At 37.3% G+C, this 19,853-nt stretch overlaps 1 protein-coding gene across 2 annotated transcripts in view; it reads left to right on the top strand.

The window, feature by feature from the left end:
- Positions 1-19,853, top strand: part of LOC139145363 (dynein axonemal heavy chain 10-like) — a 66,445-nt gene that overhangs the window by 29,043 nt on the left and 17,549 nt on the right. For both annotated transcript variants that reach the window (XM_070716482.1, XM_070716483.1), the window contains 14 exons: positions 270-461; positions 866-984; positions 1,459-1,753; positions 2,058-2,315; positions 3,014-3,499; positions 8,679-8,831; positions 9,412-9,945; positions 13,384-13,548; positions 14,075-14,204; positions 14,723-14,914; positions 15,189-15,277; positions 15,965-16,207; positions 18,682-18,878; positions 19,532-19,766. In XM_070716482.1, the coding sequence (XP_070572583.1) occupies positions 270-461; positions 866-984; positions 1,459-1,753; positions 2,058-2,315; positions 3,014-3,499; positions 8,679-8,831; positions 9,412-9,945; positions 13,384-13,548; positions 14,075-14,204; positions 14,723-14,914; positions 15,189-15,277; positions 15,965-16,207; positions 18,682-18,878; positions 19,532-19,766 (3,288 nt within the window). The remainder of the gene's footprint in view (positions 1-269; positions 462-865; positions 985-1,458; positions 1,754-2,057; positions 2,316-3,013; positions 3,500-8,678; positions 8,832-9,411; positions 9,946-13,383; positions 13,549-14,074; positions 14,205-14,722; positions 14,915-15,188; positions 15,278-15,964; positions 16,208-18,681; positions 18,879-19,531; positions 19,767-19,853) is intronic.

Below are 19,853 nucleotides of genomic sequence, written 5' to 3' on the forward strand. Positions count from 1 at the left end.
TACACATCGGTGAAGTGTCTGACTTTTCATTTCTCCTGCACACAAAGTCACCTTGCTAATTTTGACACCTTAAAAATAAAAAAGCTACACCTTACCTGATTTTGTCAAATGCCAATTATGAATCATACATGTATGCATTCTGCTCAATCTTTCGATCAGTTCTGAACTGTGAATCAAACAGCAACATGTCCCATACTTTCATGTGTATATTTCAAATGTATATTTTCATCGCCTTGATTTACATGATTGTCATCATCTGTACATTTCAGGATGTTGTGTTGATGAGAGCCCTCCGTGATATGAACCAACCCAAGTTTGTCTTCGAGGACGTGCCACTCTTCCTGGGGTTGATTTCAGACTTGTTCCCAGGACTGGATGTGCCCCGTGTCCGCTATCCTAACTTCAATGATGCAGTGGAACAGGTTCTGGTTGACAACAACTACATCATGTTGGAACAACAGGTATATAATTGCCTAACTGGATAACAGATTTCCTTCAGCACGTACTTGTGTTTGTGTCTGTGGTGGAGCATGTTATTATGTTTGTAAATGAGGGTTTTTCCATGAATGTACAGCAATGTAGCACCAAATAAGAAAGTGCACAACACATACGATTTCAAAACTGAAACATTTCCTAGACACTAAATACTCACCACATGAAGTTTTAATGTCATTTCTTGTACTTACACCAATCAACATGAAAGAAATCAAGGTAGAGTAACATTAGTTATGTATGACAAAAATTACAGATGTATAAAAATCACGTAGATACAACAATTTTTTGATCAAGGTAGTTTTCTAAGACTTTACTTGTGCAGCAATATCCTGGTGTTGTTCATGCTGAAAACCTACACTTTTCTGTACAGGTTGACAAAGTTGTCCAGCTGTATGAAACCATGCTGACAAGACACACCACCATGGTAGTAGGTCCAACAGGAGGGGGTAAATCAGTAGTTATCAACACACTCTGTCAGTCACAAACAAGGTGAGTCAGCAAACCTTTCAAAGTCCAAAAGACAACAAGAAAATAGGCTATCTTATTTTTACATTCAATATACACATGTTCAGATAGGTTTACAGCTGAAGTGGGTATAGTTTGGCACACTAGTCAAAAATTTGTTCCAGTATAGGCATATCAGTTCACTCAGTGGAGGAGCTGCCCACTTAGTTTGGTAGATTACTCATCAGTCTTCAAACAATAAAACAGACTCTTGTTTATATAAACGCCAGGGCATACAGCAAACTGCTTAGTTAAGTTAATGGGTAATTACATGATTTGGAGACTCGAGTGCCAAGTATACCTGTGTAAGCTGTAGCACAATGATATTACCATCTCAAACTTTGATGTACACATAGTCAAAAAAATAGCCTGGTCTATTTTTATTTGGTTTTTCATGCAATATCCAGCTCATGAATTTCTGCTCCTAACAATGCTTTTACCTTTGTATTTTCATCACAGACTTGGTGTGAACACCAAGCTGTTCATCCTGAACGCCAAGGCCATGTCAGTGATAGAGCTGTATGGTATCCTGGATCCCATGACAAGAGACTGGACCGACGGTCTCCTCTCCAACATCTTCCGTGACATCAACAAGCCCACGGATAAGAACGAGAAGAAGTACATCCTGTTTGATGGTGATGTAGACGCACTGTGGGTTGAAAACATGAACTCGGTCATGGACGACAACAAGTTGCTCACCCTGGCCAACGGTGAACGTATCCGTCTGCAGAAACACTGTGCTTTACTCTTTGAGGTAAGTTTAGGGATGAGGCAGACCTTCAAGATGTGTTAAATCAAGTGTCAGCGATTGTTAGCCACACAGGTAATGGATAGCAAACTTTAGGGTTTTGGATGCAGCATTGTTCACAGTATTCTGTAGTTAGACTCAAAGGTTTACACTGCTACAGTGTACTAATGTTGACAATTTTCTTGTATTGTTATGCAAATTACCCATTCAAATATGTAAGTAAACAGAAAATATCCTCTGTTTAGCGATTAAAAGTGGAATTTATCATTGTGCCCTGAATACTGATTTTGCATGATATGCTTTGCCTCAGGTTGGAGATCTACAGTATGCCTCACCTGCTACTGTGTCTCGTTGTGGTATGGTGTACGTTGACCCAAAGAATTTGGGCTACCAGCCATACTGGGACAAGTGGTTGAATCTGAGACAGAACAAGAATGAGCAGCAAGATCTGAAACGTTTCTTTGAAAAGTACGTGCCATCATGCATGGATATGATCATAGAGGGCATCGTTGACGGCAAACAGGGACAGAAGATGAAGACCATTATTCCACTCACTAATCTCAATCTGGTAAGTGTATCTCAATCTGGTAAGTGATTTTTCAGTGAAAATATCAAGGCTTTCATGGGATTATCCGTGTACATGCACTGTAACCTTACCAATTGAAATCACACTTTCAATCTCCAGAAAACTATGCAAAAACTTTGCCAATTGCATGTTTAAAAATCACAGCAATAAAATTGCACCCATGATTGAAAACATTTATACCATTTCAGAAAAAGTTTACTATGTTTGATTGAAGGAAAGCTTGAAGTCATTAATCCATGAAGTGTATCCTACCCACCCATTTATTAGATTTGACCATGACCCCTGCAGGGTAAATTGTATGATTTTGTGAAAAGTGAATCATGGTCACTAAACTTTGATTTGAGAAATTTCTCAGATATACCAGTTGGTTTCTCAAAGAAAGTACATTGTATGACTTTGATGTGAAATCTGTACAGGAAAGAAGTGAGGGTCACCATGCAAAGCCTTGTTGCAAAGAACCAAATCCCAGAAAATTTTCCTCTCTTTCAATTCTGAATGGCAAGTATCCTGCATGAAAGAACAATATATTTCAGACTTTCATAGAACAAGAAAGTTAACACAAATTGTTTCTCAAAAAATGAAAAGCTTTCAAGCACTTTAATTTCGTCTCCCTGAGACACAATACAGTGATGTACCAATTACTGAATTGTCCTGATTTCATTCTTTTCCTACATTTACAGGTTACCCAACTAAGTTACATGTTGGACTCTCTGATCACATCGGAAATCACAGAGCCAGATATCCTAGAGTGTGTTTTCCTTCAAGCCCTCTACTGGTCACTGGGTGCTTGCCTATTAGAAGATGGCCGTGTCAAGTTTGATGGCTATGTTAAATACCTGGCATCAATGGCATCCGTGCAGGACGATGACAAGACCCTGGCCGGCGCAGGAGAGTTACCTGCCAACCACCCAACTCTCTATGAGTACTTCTTTGATCAAGAAGAAGTGAAATGGAAGCCCTGGGAGTCACTGGTACCGAAATACGTCCATGATCCGGAACGCAAGTACAATGAGATCCTGGTGCCCACCGTGGACACCACTAGAAACACCTGGTTGTTGCAGCAGCAAATCAAGATCAAGAGACCTGTGCTGTTTGTTGGCGAGACTGGAACTTCCAAGACAGCTACAATTCAGGATTTCCTCAGACAAATGGATCAGGAATCACATGTAAGTTTTATGAAGGAGTTCAAACACATATGGAAGAAAGATCTTGAATTCTTTCTTTTTATGTGACAGACAGACGTGCTTTCACTCCAAGCTGTGCATGTACACACGTGTAATTGAACTATATTCAAGTCACCAATATTCTTATTCACATTGGAATCCTTATGGTGAACTGTCAAATATGTGACACTGATCAGTATGAAATCCTTAACAATACTGTAAATTATCCTGTTACGGAAGAGGTCAAAGGTTGCCAAACCGTGCAACAGGTTGTCTGCAGGCGTCGGAAAACCAGCCCGTTATTTTCACTCGAAAAAGGCTATGGTTTTCCTGCCATAGATTGCCAGTAGTTGTAAACAATAGTCTGGAACTTGTGGAGAGAAAATGGGGGTCACTTTGGCCCAGTATAGGGCGAAAATTGGTATTTTTGGTGGCGGCGACCCTGCTCGGGCGAACAAAGACAAGCTCAACGACAACGTGTATGCAAATCTTCAATGGAATGACACGAAGGTGAGCCTTGCGATTCGGATTTGCTTCTTGGTATTACTGATTATCGGCAATATTGAAGTGAACCCAGGACCCCGAGCAAAACCCTCTGCAGATAGCCCAGTAACCAAAGAGGATGTGGAATGTATTATGCATAAACTTGATGAATTGGCAAAAGATTCGAAAGAAATCAAAGCAAATTTGACAGATTGGAGAAGCGCATGGACAACATTGAAGATACATTGAATAGCATAGAAGAGCAAAGTAATGAACACTCAGACAGACTAGATAAGTTGGAGCAAGCTACAGACAAACACGAACTGAAAAGTCTAAAAGAGGAATTAACACAGACAAGAAAAGATCTGAAAAAACAACGCAAAGAAAACGATGAACTCAGCAACAGAACACGACGATGTAATTTAGTGTTCTATGGCGTGGAACAAGAAACTGCAAGCGAAGACTGGGAAGCTTCAGAAAACAAAATTAAAGAAGTAATTCGAGACAAGCTGGATATCGATAAAGGCATGTCATTTGAACGAGTGCATCGTATTACCAATGCTCCACTTGTACGTGGCTTCCGTCCAATTGTTGCCATGTTCACATACTTCAAAGACAAGCAACAAGTATTGAGCAGTGCGTTCAAATTGAAAGGGTCAACAATTTCCATCGATGAAGATTTTGCACCGCGTACAAGAGCTATAAGGAGAAAACTATTTTCACTGAGACGTGATTTGTTAAGTAAGGACAAGACTGCAAAAGCAAGAGTGTATTATGACAAGTTGGTAGTAACATCAGAAAGGAGCGGTCGCCAAGTTTACACATACGACGATATAGAAGAAAAAGTTGTGGAGATTTCTGCGAGACAGCACTCCCGAGAACAAGAAGAAAGACAAAGATATAGCCCATAGGACATTGGCCGAAGCCCTAAAATCCCAAGGACTGCAAAAGGCTACAATACACCTTCTTCAAAAAAGGATGTACACCGTTCCCCATTATCATTTCTTGTATGGAACGTTAGGGGTTTAAAATATAAATGGTACGACAATGAGTTTATTTCTTTTATCAGAAAATATGATATAATTTGCTTGGTCGAAACTTGGGCAACAAAAATAGGTGCCTTTTCTCTAGATGATTATATTTGCTTTGAATCGATTCGACAGTTAAATTTCCAAAGAGGACGCCCAAGTGGTGGCGTTATTTGCTTTGTGAAACGACACTTGTTGAATTATGTTAAACAACTCAAAAATGAGCTATGTTCAAGTGACATTTTATGGCTTAAATTAGATGAACCAAATAAGCCAATTATACTTGGTATTGTCTATATCACCCCACAAGGCTCATCGCAATATTCCAACGACGATGTTTTTACTCATATCGAAAATGATATGATTTCCTTCCGGAGCCAGTTGGATGATTGTCAATTTCTGTTGTTGGGGGACTTTAATGCAAGAACAGGTGGCTTAGATGAGCGCATTACACTTGACAATATCGATTATCTGCCTATTGATGTAGATAATTATGCAAGTGAAAGCATAAAACATGTAGAAAGAATTGTGATAACGAATGCAATGTGTATGGTAAGCATCTGGTGGATTTATGCAAATCAACTTCCTTATGCATTGTCAATGGGAGAGCGGATGGCGACCCAGTTGGAGATTTTACATGCATGTCAGGAGCTGGTCAAAGTGTCGTGGATTACGCCATTGTTTCCACATCAATGTTTGATAACATTCTTGATTTTAGAATTGGCAATCGCATTGACTCGGATCATTTCCCTTTGGAAATGATAGTTGATGTAAATATCGTAAAAACTAAGAGCACTGATTTGGCAAACCTTGATGATAAAAGTGATAAAATTGAAAAGGGATTGCAATTCACAAAGTACAAATTGGAGGCTGATAATTTTTTCAAGAGTTTTATCAACCAGAAATGGAGTCTCTTGTATCAGCATTCTGTGACAGTGTTTATTCAGATGACGACGTAGATATTTCTGCTCGAAAATTTAATGATTTATTTTACGCCTACTCCAAACCATTGTATCACCGCAGAAGAGATAAGTCATCGGACAGTTGGTTTGACGAGGAATGCCGACGTACTAGACGTGATGTCTATAGGAAGTTGAATATCTATAGGGCCACCCATAATCCTTCTGATCTTCAGTCATATAAGACTAAAAAAGGGGAGTACAAAAAGTTGATAAAAAACAGAGAGAAAATCTGAAAATAAAAAAGGTTGAAGAAATTAGGAACCTATTGAGTTCAATGAGACATCCAAGTTTTGGTCGTTTTTCAAAAATTGTCGTAGCTCTCCCCCGAAAACAATTTCAAATAGTGCCTGTTTGACTACTTTTCTGAGCTTTTCAATCCAGAAATTAGCCACTGTAGAGGGACATTTCATGACTTGTGGAAAGAAATGGAAAAATTGTTCAGGATACTGTGGAAGGGGTGTCGGCGACTTGTCCAATCAACGACCCCGATGACATAACCTCTGAAGCAATTGATCAGCCAATAACGGAAGTAGAAATTCTTGAAAGTATCAAGTGCTTAAAGTCCAATAAATGCCCAGGTATTGATGGCATTCCAACGGATTTCTTCAAGCATTGTAAGCAACTAATTACACCTCTGCTTTGTAAACTTTTTAACAAGATTTTTAATAGTGGGAGTTTTCCAGATTCATGGAGTGAGGGCATAATATTTCCAATTTTTAAAAAGGGGAACAAACACCAAGCTAGAAATTATAGGGGCGTTACATTACTACCAATTATCAGTAAAATTTACACTCGTGTTCTGTATAACAGGTTGCAGTACTGGGAAGAAAATGCTGCCCCTCTTAGAGAGGAACAAGCCGGATTCAGAAAAGGATACAGTACCATTGACAATATCTTTATCCTACAATCACTTATACAAAAATATCTTTGTCACAAAGGGGGTAGATTCTACTGCGCATTTATAGACTTTGAAAAGGCATTTGACCGGGTGGATAGAATGGCTTTGTTCTTTAAGTTGGGAAAAGCGGGTCTGAAAGGGAAAATGTTTAGAGCCTTATATGCTATATATGCCAATGTCAAAACTTGTGTACTCGCGGGAGACGGCTTAACAGAGTTTTTCAATTGCCCCTATGGTGTAAGACAAGGTTGTATACTTTCCCCGTTTTTTGTTTTCCTTTTTATTAATGACATTTACGAAGAATTTAAAAGTGATTCTTGGATAGATGGATGTTCTCTAGGTCTGGTAGAAGTGTTTTATATTTTATTCGCTGACGATTTGGTATTAATTGCAGAGACTGCTATCAAACTACAGAGACTTTTAAATCAACTTGAAGGGTATTGTAATAAATATAAAACAAAGGTTAATCTCGACAAAACAAATATTATTGTATTCAGAAACGGAGGGCCTTTACGAAAATATGAGAAGTGGTTTTACAAAGGGAGACGTGTAACTGTTGTATCATACTTTAAATATCTCGGTTTAGTCTTTTCATGCAGTGGTTTGTGGACGAAAGCACAGGAGGTTCTGGCTGATCAAGCGTCTAAATCTCTGTTCATGCTCTGTACAAAGATTGATTATTTGAGAGACGAAGCTATTGACATTTGTTTGAAAATATTCGACACTAAAATACTCCCGATTTTGAATTATGCATGTGAGATCTGGGGACATGTAGAAGGGCAAAACGTAGAAAGGGTTCATGTCAAATTTTGTAAGAGACTTTTAAGACAGAAAAATTGTGTCGTAGATGTTGCGGCCAGGGGTGAACTTGGAAGAACTACACTTAGAACAAAGAGATTGCCCAAAATGTTAAAATATTGGTTGAAGCTTTTAAAAATGAAATCGAATAGGTATCTTTACCATGCATATTGTTTGCAATATGAAATGGCAGAGCAAGGTAAATCATGTTGGGCAACAGCTTTCAAAAATATACTTTTTTCTTATGGCTTTGCTGAGTGTTGGTTCAACCAAGGAGTCGGCAACGAACAGGCGTTTCTATTTTTGTTCAAACAACGCTGCACAGACATTGAAATGCAAATTGGCATGGCCTTGTAAACAGTTACAGTCGACTTGCAACATATTCATTATTTAAAACGTCACTTTCCATAGAAAAGTATTTGTGTATTCGAATGAAATCAATTTTCAAAACTGTATTTACTTCATTCCGAATTTCAGCGCACAATTTAAATATCGAGAAAGGTAGACGTTGTAGAAGTGCAAGAGAAGAAAGAGTTTGTTCATGCGACAACGAAACAATTGAGGATGAATTCCACTTTTTACTTGTGTGCCCCTTGAATAAGGAACTTAGGGAAAATATATTCCTGCTTACTACCAAGTAATACCAAGTATAGACAAATTTGTACAATTGCTAAGCACAGATAAGGCGGATGTTATCCGTAATATGAGTAGATTTATATTTTATGCTTTTGAAGCACGAAATGAGGCGAATCTCTAATTTGTGTGTACCTTTGACCAAATGTATTTTTTGAATTTATATCATAACACATAGGGCCGGTGGCCTGAAGTGAAATAAAAATTACTATTATCCTGTTACAAGTCATAGACTTGTCTTTACTACGGAAGTGAGGCAAGTTTTAAGAAAGTTTAATCTTAACACAAATAAGACGATCATTTTTCATTTCTAAGAAATTTTTCTCCAGTATATAAAATACATCTAACACAATCCCAATTTTATTGTCCTTTCTCCACAGCTGATCATGAACATCAACTTTTCGTCCCGTACTTCATCCATGGATGTGCAGCGTAACTTGGAGGCCAATGTTGAAAAGAGAACCAAGGATACGTTTGGTCCGCCCCCAGGCAAACGGTTGATCGTCTTTATTGATGATATGAACATGCCACAGGTGAGAGAATGTCAAAGACAAAACTTTTAATGAAAACTTAAAAGAACAAACTTTTCAGGGTCAGTGCGCATTTGCCTAATCATGCCGAATACATGAATATTTACATCGACAGACATTGCAACCTATGGAATTTTCACCTTTGATTTTAAACATGGTGATGTCGCAAAATTGATTCACTGAAATTTCCCACTGTTGTGAGTCATAGTTGACTTTGCTGTTTTATGCTGTAGTCTCAGTGAAATCAGTTAATATTAACCCTTTTTGTTGCCTTTGTAAAATATACCCCTCGTTAATTTTTTTTCAGATTTTTTGCCAAAATTTTGATTAAAACTGTAGTCATTGAAATGTGATACCAATTTTTGTCCAAAATATACAAAAATTCCACAAAAATTCATAAAAATTGGCAAAATGTTGCTCTAAAATTTAGTTGGGAAAAATGATAGCACACAAAGGGTTAAAGTTATTGATACCAACAAAAATCATTTTTACACCATGTTAGATATTTTTAATACCATGTACATTGAGATTTTATCTCTGTAAACCTTTTGCATTCACCATGGTTTTCATCTTATCCTCCCAGGTTGACCAGTATGGTACACAGCAGCCCATAGCTTTGCTGAAACTGCTGCTAGAGAAGGGTGGCATGTATGACAGAGGCAAAGATCTGACCTTCAAAAACATCAAGGACATTGGATACCTTGCCTCCATGGGTAAACCAGGAGGTGGCAGAAATGAAGTTGACCCTCGATTCATCTCTCTTTTCACCGTCTTCAACATCACCTTCCCCTCGGAGACCTCACTGAAACACATCTATGAGTCAATCTTGAAGGGCCACTGCCAGGCATTTTCCGACGCCATCCAAGGTATAGCCGAGACCATTATTCAATGTACCTTAGACCTCTACAATAGGATCATTGCAGAGTTGCCTCCAACCCCATCCAAATTCCACTACATCTTCAACTTGCGAGATCTGTCTCGCGTCTGTCAAGGATTGTTGTTAACTACCCCAGACCGTTTTGACAGTGTTGTCTCATTTGTGCGAGTGTGGAGAAACGAATGCCTGCGCGTCTTCTACGATAGGCTAATCAATGCTGAAGACAAGGAGCTTGTAGGGGTAAGTATGCAGTCTGATGATGGCTTTGCGTATCATAAAATTTGTGTGCTACTTACTTTATAGGTCAATAGACTGTATGTGAAGCAATAAAGATATCAACTTTTCTTTTCTAGCTATTACCAGCATCCCATCAATAGATCACCTGCTAAAACAGAATGACACAAAGAGAAGTTAAACGCCTTGACTATCATCGTAATCAATAGCGAATGTAGACCCAATATCTTAAACAATGATAGAAGAAACAGTACCTTCAATTATTTGCCCACGGAGAGTTGATAAGTAACAGGTCCAAGGCATCACAGTAGTAGCCTACGGTACTTGCACCAAATTCAACTAAATCAAGAATCACATCTCCTTGCATTCACTAAAAAAATAACTGAAAGAAAAGAGACTGACACAAACTTTTGATATCTTAAACTAATTATCACCAATTAGGACAAACAATTTCTGCAACAACAGACCAACCTCATGTAAACATCAGCTTTACATTTCTGATGTTTGGAAATACTTCAATTTCATACATTGTCAACATTATTCAAAATATACAGATTTATCTTATTAATTATTAACCCAGCACATTGAGTCCACAGTGTCTCCTCAGTTAAAATCTTCTACCCCCCCCCCCACTATGATGTAAACACATCCAGCAATACAATAAAAAAACAATTAAGTTAGACCAAATGTTTATAATAGGAAAGCTTGACCAGTGTTTAAGTGTTGAGTTTGGTGTAATGTTTTGAACACAAGTTTTGCAGGTCATGATTCAGTTAAATGATTTTATTTATGATTCATACCTGTTTTTTTCCCCCATGCATGTTCAGCTTGCTGTGTGCTGGTTTCTCCCTTTTAATTTAATAAATTTATTTAATAACAGCATAGCTGAACACAAATCATCACGTTTTATGAGGTAGCTCACTTTTGTTTCTACAGATGTGGTGGTGTGTTCTTACATATACTTTATCAAGTTATATCAGTACTTACCTTTTTTCAATCTATTTTAGGAAGATAGTTCTGTGTCTGGGGTGAGTTTCTTTTAATCATAGACAGTTCCCCCCTCCCCTCTACTGTTTATGTTTTAATCACACCAATGAACATAACAGGTTAAACCCTTCACCACAATGGTTTGACCCAACTCTCTTCTATTCTATGTTGCAAAGTTGGATCTCTGCAGAGGAATTTGGGTGGTGAAAGAGTCAAGTTCTACAACAGAAAGTCATATTTGCTGACTGTAAAATCTGTTTCTTTAAATTTTTTCCATTTCATCTTTGTGGCATGAATTGGTATGATTAGTAATTTGTAATCACTGAGAGAAAATGATAACGTGTCTAAAAATATAAGATATAAGATGAGTGTTTTAAGCCAACCTTGACATGACCATCAATGCACTACAACAGCCATGAGTTCCAATACCTTGAAAATCCAAGTTTTCATTCTCTATTCAATATTTTCATCCACTATCAAAATTTTATTTCAGGGTAGAAACAGCATTTCGGTGAGGATCAAGTTTTACTGTTGTGGGTGTTTTAGTTTGTTTTGTGATATTTTTCAGTTTCACAATATTTTTATATACTTTTTCCCATTTTAAGTAGCTTAGAACTGAAGTAGTATGTGGTGCACCAGTTCTATTTTCAGAGAGATCTAATACAGTGATGTGCATTGCTAATGGTATATGGCCAATTTGTTTACCCAAATTGTGCATAATTTGCAAAAGTATGAGTTTTTTGAACAGATAATAGTGACTTAAATGTTATTGCTCTGAAATGATCACAACATTTATCCCTATGCATTTAGTTACACCCTTTAGATTTCATCCTTCAACCATGTCAGCAGATTTATAGTTTACTGTTTTTGTTTTGTATACATTTGTGTGAGAAATAGTAAAATTTGTACATTGCACGCATACTGACCCCCATAGTGAAGTAAGATATAACACTGTCGTGATAGTGACAATAATTTGCAAATGGAACCCATTGTTTGTACAGTTTGGTCATCAGTTTTTACATTGAAGTCATATAGAAGAAGTACGTACAGGTGTTTTTTGAATTACACATGCACACCTACCCCACTCTCATAGTCTGATATGCAAACATAGCCCACTCCCTTAGTCTGATATTCAGGCCATAGGACATATAAGATATTCATGTTATGCAATATTATCATTTCATGATATGAATCTATGGTAGGACCATGACAAGGTTCAGGTGAGTTGGGTGAAACAGTTGCTGGTGCTTGGCAAAATAAAACAGAAAACCAAAATGACAATCCTGCCTGTTTTTTGCATCTTATTTTTTTAATTCTAGCTAATCATCTTGTTCCAATACATTGATACCAAGATTTTTTTTCACAGGCACTTTATTATACCAAGTTCATTTATTATGGACAAAGATGGGTTTTTTCCAGACCAAGTGCATGCATGATGCTTGTTCCCTCACAGTAAATCTTCTTTTTAAATTTAATTCATTTTTTCCACCGATGCCTAGGTATGCAGTGAAGTGTGTCCTTTGTTGTAGAGAGATCAGTAATCATGTAATTTTTGTTTAGCATCTGCATGTGATGTCTTAACCCTTTCACCACCATGGTTTGTCCCAAATCCATTGTATGGTAAAGTTGGACCTGTACACAGGGAACTGGGGGTGAAAGGGTTAAAGGTAAACCTGTAATCTAAATATGCCCATATATGGTCAAAGGGGCATTCCTTGGTATTCAAAATGCCCATGTGAGGGCACTGTTTTTAAAAAGCGGCCACCTGCTTAAAATCTGTGATTGATTAGATTTTCTCTTTCCATGGTGACTGTGGCAAAATTGAAACAGGTGACAGTATATCTTTAAAGGACCACAGTCATTGTCAGTTCCCAAAATGTCACATGGCTTACACATGATAGAGAACTCTGATACAAGTTCACATTCTGTGTTATATACTGTAACATTTGAATTTTGTTGCTGCGAGTATTTTGAATTGCTTACATAATTTGTAAACAAGAAAGTTGCACATGTGTATGTGTGATGACTGATGCCCTTTAAAGCTGAACTGATTTCATGAAAAATATCATTTTAATGAGTTTAATTATTCTTTTGTAATTTGTGATCAGCTGTATTATATGTTTAGAAGTGTAAATATTTGATTTTCAGTTCCAGAAACATAGTTTCATTTTCCCTTTGCAGCATATATGTACTTATTTTTAATTTCATACGTTTTTCCTATTAGTCCCTAGAATTTTAGCATTGATGCAGAAGTGGTTGTTGGCAAGTCAAACATCAAATTTTTCTTTTTGAAAGACAAACATCACATTTTCTTGTTAACTTTTCATTTCTTCACTACAAGTGGTACCACTTGTATCACAGAAATGTTTCAGTAAACAGTTTTAGAACAAAATGTATACTAAAATTGATCAGTATCACCCTAACGTTTCTTGCCATGTGTTTCTGCATTGACCACAGGGCTTTATTAAGTCCATTTTGGAGGACCATTTCAAGGACCATGTTGCAGTAGCAATGAAAGACCCCATACTCTTTGGTGACTATAGATGTGCCTTGGATGAAGGAGAAGTCAGGTTGTATGAGGACATCCAAGACTATGATGCAGCAAAGGCACTCTTTCAAGAGGTAAGTGTGGTTTGTGAAATCCTTCTGAAAGAAAATATCAGCTCTTTTACCATCACCCTAGAGGGTCTATCAACAGTTTGTTATTATGAAAGACCCCTTAAATCAGCAGAATTACTACCATAAAAAAGATTAGGTCTGGTTCTACCGGTACATTGTATCCCTTAATAACTGCCAAGTTGATATTTCACCTACACTTCAATTTGGTGAAAACTAGTGAAGCACAACATGCCCTATGTGGTGCAATTTAACAAAAATTGAACATTTGATGCCCCTGAAAACAGAGATACTGTAAACATGAATTTTACGGATTAAAGCTTCTATAACAGACCAAGCCAAGCGGACGAAAAAAGCAGTTTTGGCTCAATACCACTTTTTACTAACTTGGCCGATGGAGAAATGATACTGTCCAACAGGAAAGGGGATGCAGCCACACCCATGACAGAAACCAAACAAATTATGCCATCAAAATCAATATCAAATGATGATGCAATCAGTGAACTTCTGAATCATTATTTTTACTGTGTAGATCTTAGAAGAATACAATGACAACCACACACCAATGAATCTGGTACTCTTTGATGATGCCTTGGATCATCTGACAAGAATTCATAGAGTAATCCGTATGGATCAAGGCCATGCATTGCTTGTTGGAGTTGGTGAGTAAAGTCCACACAAAAAAACTTTATATGCCATCCAGTCCTTCTGAGGAAATATAGTGAAGTTGTTTCACAATTTAATGATAGCACCTTTTCACAATTTGAAAACATCTTCTTGGCAGGTGTGGGTAAATAAAGATTATTTTTATGTTCTGTATTTGGTCTCAAGGTTTTTGCCAGATATTGGCATGAACCACAGCAATATAAAAAATACTTAGACATGAAGGTCAAGCCCTGTGGATCACCATGATTTCAGCCATACAGTTCATCACAAATTTGAAATTGAATCTCAGGATACCAATCTTTTATCGAGAATAGCAAAGAAAAATCTCAGATTTGTTTTGCCTACTTTTTCACTCCATGGTATGGTCCACAGTGGCACTGTTTATAGACCTGTACAATACATAGGGAAAGCTGCTGTGAAATATTTTCAAACTCAGCCCAGGCAATAGATTACTACGTCTACATCTTTGTCAACCCCATTCATCACATTCATTTTATCTTCACTCCTTTACCAGGTGGTAGTGGAAAACAGAGTTTAACCAAGCTGGCAGCCTTCGCCGCTGGATGTGGTGTCTTTGAAATCACTTTGAGTAGGGGCTATGATGAGAGCAGTTTCCGTGAGGATTTGAAGATCCTCTACAACAAACTTGGTCTGGAGAGAAAGAAGATGGTGTTCTTATTCACCGATGCACATGTTGCACAAGAAGGTAACCTTTAACCTTTGACACATGCCCTTATACTTTCTATTCCAAGGCGAAGTTTCAAAATGCCAACAAATGTGAAAAGTCCATACTACCTGACATGTCATATTAAACATCAGAATTCTCAAGTATGAAAGACAGGAAATGAAAAGGTGCATTAAAAGACACTGCATTGAAATGTTTTCATATTATCATTGTTGATTATTATGACACCTTTACTGCCTCTGTAGATTTTTGACAAAAAACTCAATCATGATAATCTTTGTCTTGTGCCTGGTAGGTTTTCTGGAGTTGATTAATAACATGTTGACGTCTGGTATGGTACCTGCTTTGTTCCCTGATGATGAAAAGGAAGCCATCGTTGGACAGGTAAGACCATGGGACATCCTATGCTGGCAATCACTATTGAAATACCAACAATGAGAAATCGACTGTATTTCAATACCCAATTTACAAATACTTTTTCTTGCGCACTTAGAATACTTCTACAGGTCAAGAAATCAGTTTCCCACATGAATTTAACCATTTTGACCTGTAGTCACTGAATGTTAATGTTGAATGGATAGTAAAAAAAATTAGCACAATTATATACATGTATTATGCACATGTGGTTATGACCTGGTCCCTTGTTAGTCGACGTACCAGTTCAGTGTGCCCACTACATCATAAAGAGACCTCTTGCGCAAGAATGTTCCCTTTTGCTCATGAATGAAAAAAATTTACACTTTAAATCGACAAGCAATTGGCCTGACTCAAGAAAATTTCAATAAATTCTTTACTCAACTTAAAGATTTCTGATATCCTAAAAGTTTGTGGGCACACTGTTTAAATCTTATTGTTTTAACAGCCTTTCACCCTCCCCTTCCTACTTCCCTCTATCTGCATAGGGTCAACTATCCCCCTTAAATAGGCTTGAGGTAGCACCTATAGTCAGAAAGAGGGTTGCACCAAATCACAGTGACAGAAGAATTAAATTGGTTAGTTACCTCAAGAAGTATTTTCATTTTAGAAATCATGGCACAATTGTGAGATCTGTTCTTTTCTGTCTATCCACAGGTTCGTGATGAAGCTGCCAAACTTGGAATAGGCCCAGCTAGGGAGAGTATCTGGCAGTACTTCATCAGTAGGTGTGCAGACAATCTTCACGTGGTGTTGGCCATGTCGCCTGTTGGTGATGTGCTTCGTACCCGCTGCCGTAACTTCCCAGGTCTGGTGAACAACTGTAGCATTGATTGGTTCATGCCCTGGCCACGTCAGGCCTTGGAGGCCGTAGCTAGTTCTTTCCTGGCTGGAGAAGACGTAAGTGTAATTGATTCTGCTCTGGTAAATACTTGGCAATCAGTGGATGCAACAGCACTGTGACGATTATTTAAAAAAATGTAGTTTTTTCGTAACAGCTGTGGCAGACATCAGTCAAATCTGAATTTTGATAGCATACATCAAGATCTGACTATTCTCTGTCAGCAATCTACAGGATCTACAAGATTGTTTACAGTGAGAAATGCGGTAAAACAACAAAATACAACAAAACATAACACACTCCAGATCATTGGCTGAGGAAATCTTCAGTAAGTTGAGCTTGTGCATCGAACACCTTTCAATGCTGTTCATGGATGTTTGTTAGAATATAAGTATTTAAAAGTAATCTGATATTATCTTGCCAAGACATCAAGAAAAGTTTTCTCAATAGAAGAGCATGGTCAGGTGTGCATTATTTTTTTCAATCATTTTTTGCTCAGTGTTCACACACGTGAGCATATGGTTTAGCCATGTCTGTGTGTGTGTGTGTCTGTCTGTGTGTCTGTATCCCCATTATCTCAAAAACGCTGAACTTATTTCAGTCAAATTTGTAGACATCTTCAGAATTCAAATGGCTAGAACTGAAAAGGTTTTGGTGGGCGTGGCTTGCATATTAATGAAGTTATCACAGTTTTAATTTTTGTGATACATGGTAGTCTATGGGAAGCATGATGACCATGGTTTCTGGACATCTCGACCCCTAACCAACTCGACCCCAGTCAACTTGTCCCGCTACCAACCTAATCCTGGTTAGACCTAATATAGCCTTGCTCCTTCATGCCAAATATCAAAGTCACAGGTATTGCCAATTTTGAGAAGAAGATTTTTAAAGTATTATTTTTCTGATTTTTCTATGACCTTTGACCTACCCTATACCTATGCAGCTAAGCTATGGCAATGGCTTATTCTGGCCTATGTTAAAGTCCAAGACAGCCAGCGTCTATTGGACAATGGCCAGTAGGGGACCAAATTGCTCTCCACAATTTTGGGGATTCCACTTGACCTTTGACCTTGGCATCTTCCTGCAACTCATTTATTATGTGCATTTCTAATTCTGAGCTAGCCAATAGAGCTGGAGGTCTGATTTTTGGTATATAGGGATAACTTAGCAATACAAATTTTTTGACAAAATGTCATGTGATCTCGATGACCTTTGACCTCAAATATACATATATGGCCATAACTCAGTAACCACAAGTGCTACACCCTTCATATTTAGTATGATGGGAGACCTTATGACATCACATCCTGTACCTCATTAATTATGTGCATATCTAATTCTGAGCCAGCCAATAGAGCTAGAGGTCTGATTTTTGGTATATAGGGATAACTTAGCAATACCATTTTTTTGACAAAATGTCATGTGACCCCGATGACCTTTGACCTCAAATATACATATATGGCCATAACTAAGTAACCACAAGTGCTACACCCTTCATATTTGGTATGATGGGAGACTTTATGACATCACATCCTGTACCTCATTAATTATGCACATATCTAATTCTGAGCCAGCCAATAGAGCTAGAGGTCTGATTTTTGGTATATAGGGATAACTTAGCAATACAATTTAACTTGATTTTAGTCATTGAAACTTGCTATATACATCAAAGATACTGTGATATAACATTATTGAAAGTCAAAAGACATTTTTACTTCAGCCAATTCCTATTTGCATATTAAATGAATTTTCTTACTTAGGGATATTCATCTGAATTGACTTGATCAAAATTGATGTTACTTGCTATGTACATTTCAGACACTGTAATACAATATTATTGAAAGTCATTAAGCATTTTCTCTTCAGCCAATTCCTAATTTGCATGTTTAATGAACTTTCCTAATTAGAGATATATATCTGAATTGACTTGACCAAAGTTGACAAAACTTGCTACATATATTGCAGATACCATGATACAACATTATTGACAATCATTAAGCATTTTTACTTAAGTCAATTCCTAATTTACATATTTAATGAACTTTGCTTTTAGGGATATATACTGGGATTTACTTGATCAAAGTTGGCAAAACATGACAACATTGATGATTATACCTGGTTAAAACAATATCGAAAGTCATTTCACATTTTCATGTCAGCTAATTACAATTTGCATATCTAATGAGCTTTCACAGCTCGGCATATATGGCTTGAAGGACTTGGCCAACGGTAATTACACTTGCTATATAAAATGGTGATACAATGACAGCAGTCAAAGAACTTTAATATTTTTATTTCAGCTAATTACATATTTGTATACTTCATGACCTTTGAGAATTATTCGGCGGTGATTATTGTTCATTATGTTGATCATAATACTTTCAATGAAGTTGCAAACATGTGGCAAAGGTTCAAATTTACACATAACTGTATGAAACACGTGAGCATTTTCAGTTCATATCTGGTTGCAATATTTGTTTGTATGTATGCATGCATGCACATGTTGTAATCTGTGTTTCTATTCTCGATACAGATAAAGAGCATTCCTGATGAACACAAACCAGCAGTTGTACAACATGTCGTCTTTGTACACCAATCCGTTGGTACCTACAGTATAAAATTCCAGCAGAAGTTACGTCGTAACAACTATGTGACCCCAAAGAATTATCTGGACTTTACCAGTACCTATCTGAAGCTACTGGATGAGAAAACAGAGTACATCCTTGCTCAGGTCAGCACTCAGTATATATGACAAAATTAAAAGAGCTTTTGTGGTAATAGGTCCATTGTAGATGGAAACTGAAATCTTGGTAGTGCTAGACTGTTTGTAACCCTTTCCATCCCTCTCAAGTGAAATCCTTGCATGGTGTCAAAGTTTACTAAGGGGTCAGGGTTCAAAGGTTATATCATGGGATCATACAGCACCAGTGTCTCATTCATTGGAGTGTTTAAAAAGATGATTTTTTTCAGTGAAGATGATGAGATATGATGATGAGATATCTTATCACAATTACGATCATAATAAAAACCAGCAATCATGAAATTGCAAACTACTAAACGATGATAAACTTTATGATGATGATGATGATGATGATGATAATGAGTGATGGTGATGATGATGGTGATGATGATTAGGATGATGATGATGGTAGTGATGGCGATGGTAATGTTAATGATGATGATGATGATGATGATGAGTGATGGTGATGATGATGATGATGATGGTTATGGTGATAATAATAATGAAAATGAGAGGCAAAATTAGAAACTTCACAATTTGTCAAGTTGATGCATGTTTTTAAAAAATCTGTTGCTGCTGTTTTTGTACCCATCTTGTACAGAAAAGTGTTAAAACAATTGACGTGTTTGGTATTGTTTCAAACGTGTACCCGTCTTGAGAGTGGTATGACCAAACTTGAGGAAGCCAGTATCCAGTTGAATGAACTCAATGAGAAGCTAGCTGTACAGAAAGTTGCCGTGACTGAGAAGACGGAAGCCTGTGAAAAACTATTGGAGGAGATCTCATCTGGTACGGCACAGGCCACAGACAAAAAACAAATAGCTGTTGCCAAAGGTATTGAAATTGAAGAACAAAGTAAAGTCATTGCAGTTGAGAAGGTAAGTTTACCTTGGTGAAGTTTGTCACAGTTGTCTTTTTTACGTGAAGTGAGAAAAGAGATATTTGTTGTTACTGAACTTTGTTGA

Source organism: Ptychodera flava, chromosome 12 (genome assembly GCF_041260155.1).
Source record: "Ptychodera flava strain L36383 chromosome 12, AS_Pfla_20210202, whole genome shotgun sequence".
Taxonomy (NCBI): Eukaryota; Metazoa; Hemichordata; class Enteropneusta; family Ptychoderidae; genus Ptychodera; species Ptychodera flava.